Below are 11,357 nucleotides of genomic sequence, written 5' to 3' on the forward strand. Positions count from 1 at the left end.
GGGCCCAGGTACCTAGTGATTGTCATACCTCACTGTGAGAAAAAAGGTGGGTAGGTGAGTGCAAGTGGGAGCAGACGTCAGCGAGAGGTCACGACCCACTGAGACTCATTTACAACAAGAGAAACGTAATTACCTCAGCGGGGTCGGTTGACATGTTAAGGAGCTGTAGATGTGGGGCTCGGAGGCAGTGTAACTAAGTACCAATTTAAGTATTATTTTGACGTGTATTTGCCTATTTCCATTTAATGCTATTTCATACTTCTAATCCATTACACTTCAACAGGAAATATCATATGTGACCCCTTCTATCGAAATCAGTTGGAAGTCGCAACGGCTCATTTCAAAAATAAACGTGGATTTGCGTAAAAAAAATAGTTTTTCGGGGTTCGGGTGTTTTGTTTGATTTTAAATAAACAAAGTCTTGGCTTTCAGAATATGAAACTTCTATTTCCAATGTTGAATGCTCAATTCGGATTGGTACATTAGGACATTCAGAGGTTGTTAATAATCGATAACACACCGCTGCTAAGGACAAGATGACCGTTGCTAAGGAGGATCAAGGGAGATAAGGAAAGAGGTTAAAAGACAGAGCATTCTAAGATGGTGCAACTTCCATTAAACCTTATCACCCCCAGGACAAACAAAGTATTCCAAATCTGATTCTGATTAGTACATTTGTGCTTTTACTGAAGTACACTTTTGAATTCAGCACTTTTACTTGTAATGTAGTGTTTTAGGACCTAAGTATTTCCTCTTTCACTTAAGAAAAAGATCTGTGTACTTATTCCACCCCTGCTTGGAGGTACAAGGGGGGCTTCAAAGCAGCACTGCCCTCCTGCCCTAACTCTCGCAACAGATTCCCTGATTAGCTCCTCCGTCACGGACCAAAGGCTCCCCGCTGCGCCGGGACTCTATTATCAGACGCTCTAAATAGATCTGGAGTGTGTGCTCGGCCGCCACCGCTGTAGAGCAGGGCAGGAGCTAATATGCTTCTCTCACCTCAAGCAAAGGAGATAATTGACTACCGGGGCTCGGGGTAATGGCACATTAGGGCAGCAAGGCAATGAAATGCACTGATCATTATAGCTACCCCACCACACACACACACACACACACACACACACACACACACACACACACACACACACACACACACACACACACACACACACACACACACACACACACACACACCCCCTAACTCCAGGAGAATGAGTCACACTTGGAAACTTCGTAGCCAATTGCACACCTTAGCCAACTGTCTTAAGATGGAGTTTGGCAAAACAGGAAGGAAAAAACGTTAGCCATGGAAATAGGCTAGTTTTAGGCTACAGCTAGCTCCTGTTGGAAGCCAGGCCTAATGTTGGATGAGAAAAAGCCTCACAGCATTCAAAGCATTTCTTTATGTTGAACATGGCATTGAGAGGTGTCAGTTTGAATGTGTTGTTCCACAAAAAGGTTTAGGAAGAAAGCCAAATGGTCTCAGTGAGGGCACAATCCTGACCCCCTGCCTGACTGAACCACTGCTGCCCCAAAGACTTAATGTTTAATATTTAATAAATATCAAACATTGCAATCCAGGCCACTCTCCGCTGCCGTCTGAAACGCCATGGTAGACTTCTTTGTTTACTTCCTTAACATAGTGACATCACTATGTAGTACTCTCGTTTTTATTCGCTGCACATTGTAAATCATAGGCTCAGGGGCGGGATGTCTCTAAGCAGTTGACAAATCACAACAGAGCCGGCCAGCTAACCAATCAGATCAGACTGGGCTCTGTTTTCAGCCTGAGGGTGAAAAGAGGTGCTCCAGCACAGGCAGTATGAGAACAATAAAAAGCTTCTTGAACATTAAAGCATGGAGACATGTCACAGTAGAGTCACAAAATACAAATATGAAAATGAGCATAATAGGGCACTTTAAATCTCTTTCTCTTACTGGTATCTAGATTTACTGTTAAAAATACTTTTCATCTTATTTTAGAATCATCGCGTCAAGATTGATTTCTATCTATAAATGTGGGTGAAGCGAGGCTAATTACACTGACCCTTTATTCCACCCCTGGTCCCCTGCCCAAGGTTAAGGAAGTTGTCTTCCTCTTCGCTATTTTTCGAGGCGATGCTTCGTCCATTGCAAAGTTTAATTGGGAAGAAGTGTGTGTGCCTGTACGTGCATGCATGAGTAATCCTGGATGTGCTTGTGGATTATAATTTGCGGCACTTCCTGTGAAAACCCCGTGGACACAGTGCAGAAATTAGAGCTCAGTGTTATGTACTCCCGTACTAGAGGCCATGGAAGTGGACTAATCATGTGGGCATCCTGATTCTGAGCGATCACAAAGTGGCTCTTATGGAACAGTTGAGGAGAAATCTGGCTATCGTTTCTCTTTACCCGTTTATCAATGCTATTTAATGACCACTGCAGCAGAGGGTGCTTGAGGTTAACGAGTAATGCTGCTTTCAAATGTGTTTAGCCTTTTTCGTTTTGTTGGCGGCGGAACCTAATGAGCCAATGTTCTCTTCTCCCCTCACTTCTGTCTCTTTTTTTTACTTTTTCTCTGACACGCAGATGGCTGGTCGCGGGACCAAGGAGAACAAATGCTCCATGAAGACGGTGGAGGAGATGCTGGAGTCCATGCAGATCACCATGTCCTAGACGCCCTTCCTCCTGCCCAGACTCGGAGCAACACGGCAACTCGGATAACCTTGCAATGTGACCACCACCGGATCTTTCTCTCTTTTCTTCTTCTATTCCTTTTTAGTATGTATCTGTAATTGATTGGACTTGCCACGGACAATGAAAGACATTTGTTTCCCTCAAGTGCAACAATTTCCCCCACGCATCTGGAATAGCAAATTCCAAGTACTCCAATTTATTTAAACAAGCTATACTTAGTATTAACTCTGTAATTTTCCATCCCCATCCCATGTTTTCTTTTAGGTTCTATCTCTTAACTGATGTAATCACATCAGGGTTTTTAAACTACGTGACCATGTGTAAGAAGCTGTACAGTAAAAGCTATTTATGAAGACAATGTGGAGTCCCACTTGTCTGCACTGAGGTCCTTTACTGTTTCCTGAGCTATCTGTAAATGAAACATCTTTATCTAATGAAACTTGTTTTGTCTAATCTAATAAAATGTCTTAATAAAAGTAGAAATGATTGCCAATACATTTTCTGAATGTCTCTTTGATTAGATTAGAAATGCCTTATCGATCTCAAATTGGAAAATTGTGTTGCTACAGCAGCATGTTAAGAAAGCATTGCACGAGTTAAAATGTATATAACAGTAGAAAATATACATCAACATTTTTTAATTAACAGCATATATAATATTTACATTCTAAATAAAAAATATACATAAAATAGGATACTATGCACATACATTGTATTTGTGTACAGTTTTTTTTAAATAAAAATGAAGTCAGGTAGAGTTTGTAGCAGGACCTCCATGCATCCAAAAGGTCACTGCGCAGTGACATTGACATATTTGAACCTGCTATAAATATGCTGGACCAGGAAGAGCGTCATAATTATGGAAGAATTGGTAACAAAGCTACTCTCGGGATTTCCATCTGCAAAATCCTGCTATTCAATTACCATGGACATCAGCTGAACCAACTTCAGCACACTAAAGAACACCTCTGTCATTTCAGTTTAGAGAGCCTCGGAGAACGCTGCCAGTAATTAACACGCCACAAGTTGGAAAGAAAAAGCAAATTACACTCATGAATCTGGGAACTTTCATGACAGGCAGGGAAGAAAGCAGGCTGGTTTCCTCTGCTGTTAGAGCTCGGTGCAATTGTGGAATCAGAGTTGATCCAAATGATCATCTAAAGCTGTCACTCACCCGTGCCGGGTCAGCTGTTACTTCCATTTATTTTTTTGTTTATTAAGTCGCGGCAACTGTCTCATCACTCTCAGGCTGATGGAAATCTTGAGTGTTCGGTTAATGCTCTTACTTTTTCTTTTTTTTTGGACGGCTTCTTAATTGAGAGAGGTCACCAGCTCAGAAGCCTGGGAGTGTGGAAAGCTGGAGTTTTTTTTAATACCACTTGGTCAGTCGATGAATGTGTCTGCGTTTGAGTTGCCTCACCAATCTGGCGGAACCAATGAAAGCCAGGGGGACGTTTGAGCATAAACTGACTTGAGTTATTTTTACAGGAAAAGGGCTGAGGCTAAAAGAAGCTCTTTTTAAAGAGTTGCAGGGTGGACGCTGTTTGATCTGAAGCAGTGATTCATTTTAGTTGTTGCCTCCTTGCACACATCTCCGTACTGGCTAAGGTCATTCAGGGGAATTAAGGGTTGTCAATCATCATGAGATATTGGTATCCAGTACCAGCCATACTGAGGCAATAGTGCCATCTGTAGTCTGGATGAAGAACACAGGGTAAACTTTGACTTTTAATGAGTGACAGCATGCACCTGAAAGTAAACTGTCATAAATTAAACATCTAATTTTACTGCTGTGTAATGTAATTCCTAGCCTGTCTGAAACTGTTCTGAAAAAAGCTTGTTACGCGTCATGAATTTTGATACATTTCAGCTGTGCTATTGAAACATATCCTTGTAGAGTCAAGAAAATTAGCCTTTGTCCCAGCATCACTTATAATCTCCCGTTTACAACACCTCCAGGTCATGACAATCTTGTTCAACCTTTGTTCAAGAGGTTCAGAGCTCATGAACCTCAGCAGTCCAAACCTGTACAGCAGAGTCCAAAAGACAGTGGAAGGCGAGGAGAGAACCCTCTAACCCTGCTAAACTGCCGGCTCAGTTTTGGTGTTTGTAGGGGATTCGCTATTAGTGCTGCCCATAATCCTGGATTCCCCAGGAGATTAGCCCCTGGAGAGGGTTTGCTTGTCCTCAGATGCTCTGGCCAGGTTAGCCCAACAGGATGAGCTCTGGGAAGATGAGCTTACACCGGGATAGAGCCATGCCTAATCAGCCTATTCATCAAAAGTAGGGGTGAGGACGGTGATTTATAACTCAATCAATCAATCAATGTTTATTTATATAGCCCAATATCACAAATGTTACATTTGTCTCAGTGGACTTCACAGTTTGTACAGAATATCAGTATGACAATACGACACCCTCTGTCCTTTGACCCTCACATTGTACAAGGAAAAACTTCCAAAGAAACCCCCACAGTTTAAAGGGGAAATGGGAGAAACCTCTGGGAGAGCATCAGAGGAGGGATCCCTCTCCCAGGACGGACAGATATGCAATAGATGCCGTGTGTGCATATAAAAGATAATACATTAACAAAATAGGTAGTCCAAATGTTTAGAAATGCATGTGTCTTTAATAAGAAGATGAATCCACAAAGATGTCAACAATACTGTCGGAGCCTTCAGGGAAGTATGATGAGTCAGGCAGGACCGCAGAGACCGGTTCAGCCACGACTCGAAATCCAGGACTCAGGATGCAGGGCTCAGGATCCAGGACTCGGGATCCAGGACCACAGCAATAGGCACAGCCACGACTCAGGATCCAGGGCTCGCGATCCAGGATTCAGGACCACAGCAACAGGATCAGCCACGACTCAGGATCCCGGCCTAGATAGACACCACAAAGAAATTTGGGGGAAGCTGGGTTATTCAGAACATGAGAGTACACAGGTACAGACGGAGAGAAGGAAGAAGTAAGGTGTCCCCCGAAAGTCTAAGCCTATAGCAGCAAAACTAGGGGCTGAATTTAATCAGCCCTAACTGTAAGCTTTATCAAAAAGTGTCCAAGGCTGGCACTGAGAGAAGATCTATTACTCATCCTGTCTTACCTAGAATTCTTAAAACCTGTTAAGCCCCGAGCCTGTTTTTCAGGTCTCAGGCTCGAAAATGACATTCCCAGAACAAATGACCATAAATGAATAATCTTTTTTCTCAAAACAAGATTACACATGTGAGTTGGATGTAGAAGTGTCAGAATCAATATAGATGTTTTTATGTTAAAGTAAATTCAGATTGAACACAGTAAAAAAATGTAAATTATTGTGTCCGTCCAAAAACAAAAATTACTTATAGTGAAAACCACCCTTGAATGATGGGATGGTAGACTAAAAGCTTTAGGAATCCAAACTACAACATATAATAAGTACCCTGTATCAAGATTGATGCAAAACAAGTGGCATGTGACCTTTTTAGAGAGACCTCAACAATGAGAGACAAAATGAGAAAAAAAAATCCAGAAAATCATATTGTCTGATTTTTAAAGAATTTATTTGCAAATTATGGTGGAAAATAAGTATTTGGTCAATAACAAAAGTTCATCTCAATACTTTGTTATATACCCTTTGTTGGCAATGACAGAGGTCAAACGTTTTCTGTAAGTCTTCACAAGGTTTTCACACACTGTTGCTGGTATTTTGGCCCATTCCTCCAAGCAGATCTCCTCTAGACCAGTGATGTTTTGGGGCTGTCGCTGGGCAACACAGACTTTCAACTCCCTCCAAAGATTTTCTATGGGGTTGAGATCTGGAGACTGGCTAGGCCACTCCAGGACCTTGAAATGCTTCTTACGAAGCCACTCCTTCGTTGCCCGGGCGGTGTGTTTGGGATCATTGTCATGCTGAAAGACCCAGCCACGTTTCATCTTCAATGCCCTTGCTGATGGAAGGAGGTTGTCCCTCAAAATCTCACGATACATGGCCCCATTCATTCTTTCCTTTACACGGATCAGTCGTCCTGGTCCCTTTGCAGAAAAACAGCCCCAAAGCATGATGTTTCCACCCCCATGTTTCACAGTAGGTATGGTGTTCTTTGGATGCAACTCAGCATTCTTTCTCCTCCAAACACGTCTAGTTGAGTTTTTACCAAAAAGTTCTATTTTGGTTTCATCTGACCATATGACATTCTACCAATCCTCTTCTGGATCATCTAAATGCTCTCTAGCAAACTTCAGACGGGCCTGGACATGTACTGGTTTAAGCAGGGGGACACGTCTGGCACTGCAGGATTTGAGACCCTGGCGGCGTAGTGTGTTACTGATGGTAGCCTTTGTTACTTTGGTCCCAGCTCTCTGCAGGTCACTGACTAGGTCCCCCCGTGTGCTTCTGGGATTTTTGCTCACTGTTCTTGTGATCATTTTGACCCCACGGGGTGAGATCTTGCGTGGAGCCCCAGATCGAGGGAGATTATCAGTGGTCTTGTATGTCTTCCATTTTCTAATAATTGCTCCCACAGTTGATTTCTTCACACCAAGCTGCTTACCTATTGCAGATTCAGTCTTCCCAGCCTGGTGCAGGTCTACAATATTGTTTCTGGTGTCCTTTGACAGCTCTTTGGTCTTGGCCATAGTGGAGTTTGGACTGTGACGGTTTGAGGTTGTGGACAGGTGTCTTTTATAATGATAACTAGTTCAAACAGGTGCCATTAATACAGTTAACAAGTGGAGGACAGAGGAGGCTCTTAAAGAAGAAGTTACAGGTCTGTGAGAGCCAGAAATCTTGTTTGTTTGAAGGTGACCAAATACTTATTTTACCGAGGAATTTACCAATGAATTCATTAAAAATCCTACAATGTGATTTCCTGGATTCTTTCCCCCCATTCTGTTTCTCATAGTTGAAGTGTACCTAGGATGAAAATTACAGGCCTCTCTCATCTTTTTAAGTGGGATAACTTGCACAATTGGTGGCTGACTAAATACTTTTTTGCCCCACTGTACCTAAATAATCTGTGGAACCTCAGCTTTAATTGGATATCTTGTATGTGCAGCTACGATAAGTAATAAGGGTATCTTTTATCTTGAGTTATGTGCCAAAGTGCGTTAGTATTTTTCGCTCAGGGGTCATTTAGATGCTTCTTATGAGACTTATGTTTTGTTTTGGTAAAAAATGGTTTGTATCGTCAGATAGCTGAGATTATTCCCGTTAATCTGGTATAACACATTAATAGGTTCTTAAATATTAAGATCCCCTGAGACACAGTGTCGTGAAAAAAAAAAAAAATACCCGCCGGCGGGGACCTTGGGGCTTAAAGAAGACCTTTTGTCTCGCATGATTGTGAATTGATTGTGAATTAAGAACCCAACAAACTGTCAACATGTTACTTATGTGTGGCAGCCAACTATGACAAGCTCTCACCAAACTTGTTCAGTATAATTCAAATCCGATTTTCCTTAATTTGACTTAGTCAAGATTTGGTGTCTCATTACAAAGCCCTATATCCATTTAAAGGCACTGAAATGTTAATGTTTTGTGCCATAAATATTTTTTCCTTAGGTCGGCAAAAGCTTATTGCCACATTTCAAACAATTTGGGTATTTCTCCTGTCTGAAAAGCTTCCTTAGGCCGCCAATGTTAACCTACCATAGAAAACTGACGTGTAGACCAACATGCGTACCTACGGAGCCCCTAAAGGGACATGGAAAAGGAAAAAAAAGAGAGAGAAAAAAAAGTCGGGATAACGGGTTAGTTTCTCGTGCTAACTAACCCGTTATCCCGACTTTTTTTTTTCTCTTTTTTTTTCCTTTTCCCTTTAGGGGCTCAAACCAGTCTTTTTCTGACTACTTCCCAAACACTTGCATTGTCTTTTTGAATTCAGTTGGAGATCCTGGTTGGCAAAAAAGGACAGAAGAGAGGCTGCAGAGGTAAGAGGAACAAGATTAGTTTTTCGGGATCATTGTGGAGGTTGAAGAAAAGATGATTTGAATATAAGTAGGGGGCGTAGGAACTGTAAGGGAACAAGTACAGGTCTGCAAGACAGAGGGGGGAGCAGGATTGAAGCACTGGGGAAGATTCCCAAGGTGAGGGAGTGGGTGGAAAGGGAGGGCCGCGCTCCAGTCTGAGCTCATCCATCTCTGTCTGTTTTAGGGGGAGAGGCTGGAGCGCTAAAGATGGATGAGGCATGCAGCGCTAAATCCTGCCCTGTCCAGCCACAAAATCAGACTTGGTGATGAAATAGTGTTTTGGCTACGAGCAGGGGTGGCCTGACCCACTCCATTTTTTTCCTGGGAAAGGAGAAGCAGGGTTGGGCCGGTGATGATTGATCAGTCAAATAACACCTGACATGTAGATGAGAGATGTGAGAATATAACTACAACAGTTGCCATTCAGAACTCCCTTTACAACATTCACAATCGTCTGTAGCTGTTGATGTGCTTCCAGGGTTGTGATCCGTTCTGATTATCTTTGAATATTAAGACATATATATCATAATAAATGCACATTAATTAATTCTGGTCTATTTGCGTAGATCTGCTTGGCTTGTTGTGTCAAACTCTGTCTTCATGATGGAATTCAGTTTGTGGGAAATAAACTTTGACAAGCATGCATTCATCAACGTTTTTTTTCTTTTTGCCTTGGATGCATTTGGAAATAGTTGACCACATGATAGTTGACCACATGATTCATCCATTCTCAACAGCACAAAGAGAGATTTTAAGCTGCTTCGCTACTTACTGATAAAGAGGTAGGATGTTTATGTTAAAAGGTGGGGGGGGGGATTTGTAGTGTGAAATAAAAATGCAATCATTGCATATGAAGCAAGTTCTCCCCTGGTTATTGCACAATATCTCCTTGTTGATTCTGTACTATTTCCTCCCCTGCACAATTGCACCAGCACATTCGTTTTTTTTTTAACAAGGGCATCAACGCTGGGAAAAGAATCTCCTCTCAAGGCAGAGAACATCCCTGAGAAAACTGGGTGTGTGTGTTTGAGGGAGAGAATGTGTGGTTATGAAAGTTTGATTATGTATGTGCAGACAATGTGCAGGCATGCCTTTGTGTCAGCTTGAGTTTGTGTGCGCATGTGGTAATTTCCACAATTTGAAGAGCTTTTGCCCGTGAAATTAAAACTATTGGCTTCAGGCATTGCTTGTACTCCTTAAACCACTTGACCAGGCGGCTCCAAACTTCTGCGATCTTCTTCCAGGAGGATATTCTGTGGCCTTCACGGGCCGTTCTGCTTGTTGCGCTGGGCTTCTCAGCTCCAGGCTCTCTGGCAGAAGTGCGCACATGTCGCAGGCTGCATCCTGTCTGCTAACTCTGTCACAGCGTAGGGCATGGGTCGGCAACAGGCGGCCCGTGGGCCATTGTTAGCCCACCAGCAATAATATTTGGCCCGTAATTTTGAGAATAAAAAATAAAAAAATATTTTGATTTTTTTTTTTTTTGTATAACTTCGGACCGACAGTCGCACATATAGGCTATAATGTCCGAATAGAGAATCTACCTACACCTGAAGAATGCTTATTGAACTTTATCCATGTTGAGAGTGAATAACACACAGCACAGGCACAATCAGGCTGCGGGGTGCACTGACGCTGATAGTGGATCAATAGGTGGACAGCGTGTGGTGCTGAAATAGCCAACATTCGGTGTGTGGTTTGAAAAAAATAACACCAGCTCACTAAATCATTCAAACGTAATGTTTACTTATATGTGAACAGTAACAAAGTTCAGGCAAAACATTGACAACAAAATTGGAGAAGCCGCTTGATCATGGAGGGCGAGGAGTGGTGGTGCATATGCTCCAGAAACGACAGAGCAAACACGCTACATTAGGGATAATAATTACAATCAGCCATTCATTCAAAAATGATAACAAATATAATTAGGCGATTAAATACAATTACGTCAGGCTTGGTACTCACTTAATGTGAAAACTGACATCTCCCATCGGTCGCTATTTTTTGGATATCTGGTGATACTGACGTCACTTTAATCCGCAGGCAGTTCTCGAGGTTTTTATGCTTCAATCAATTCCTCTCGTGCGTCTTTATCGCATTAATTGAAGAAAAGGACGACTCGCATGTATAGGTGGAAGGGAACATTGTGTTTGTGTATTTTTGCGTTTGTGTGTATTGTGTTTGTTTCCCGGGGAAAACACTCACAAGAAACACCGGCTGTTGTTATGCCTGCTGTGACGTTAAATTACTCCGTTCTCCGATTGTAATTATGCCGTTACAAGCTTCAAAGTTGTATTTATCATCTGAATTTGCCGAAACAAGTTTTATATTCTGAAAGCCAATACTTTTTTTATTTGAAATCAGATGAAAACAAACTGTAACGGACCCTGCCGTGTTATCTATGATTACTATACGCTTACATTCATAATGTCAGCGGAGGGAGGGGGGGTGGCGCTGCGGAAGAGCAGAGCGTGAGTGAGAGCTGTCATCTTCCCTTTACAAGCTTCAAACATGTATTTATCGTGTGATTTTGGAAATACAAGTTTCATATTCTGAAAGCCAAGACTTTGTTTATTTAAATCAAACAAAACACCCGAACCCCGAAAAACTATTCAAATCCACGGTTATTTTGAAATGAGCCATTGCGACTTCCGACTGATTTCAATAGAGCGGGTCACATAAGGCAAATGTGTGGTTGTGGGGAACCAGGTCAATTATAGCACTTATTTAAC

At 42.1% G+C, this 11,357-nt stretch overlaps 1 protein-coding gene across 1 annotated transcript in view; it reads left to right on the top strand.

Annotated features, from left to right (window-relative positions):
- Positions 1–3,169, top strand: part of emc2 (ER membrane protein complex subunit 2) — a 28,734-nt gene extending 25,565 nt beyond the window's left edge. Inside the window, exon 11 of the mRNA XM_079691378.1 lies at positions 2,569–3,169. Coding sequence (XP_079547504.1) covers positions 2,569–2,655 — 87 coding nt within the window. The 3' untranslated portion in view covers positions 2,656–3,169. The remainder of the gene's footprint in view (positions 1–2,568) is intronic.
- The last annotated feature ends 8,188 nt before the right edge of the window (positions 3,170–11,357 follow it).

Source organism: Notothenia rossii (genome assembly GCF_949606895.1).
Source record: "Notothenia rossii genome assembly, chromosome: 7".
Taxonomy (NCBI): domain Eukaryota; kingdom Metazoa; phylum Chordata; class Actinopteri; order Perciformes; family Nototheniidae; genus Notothenia; species Notothenia rossii.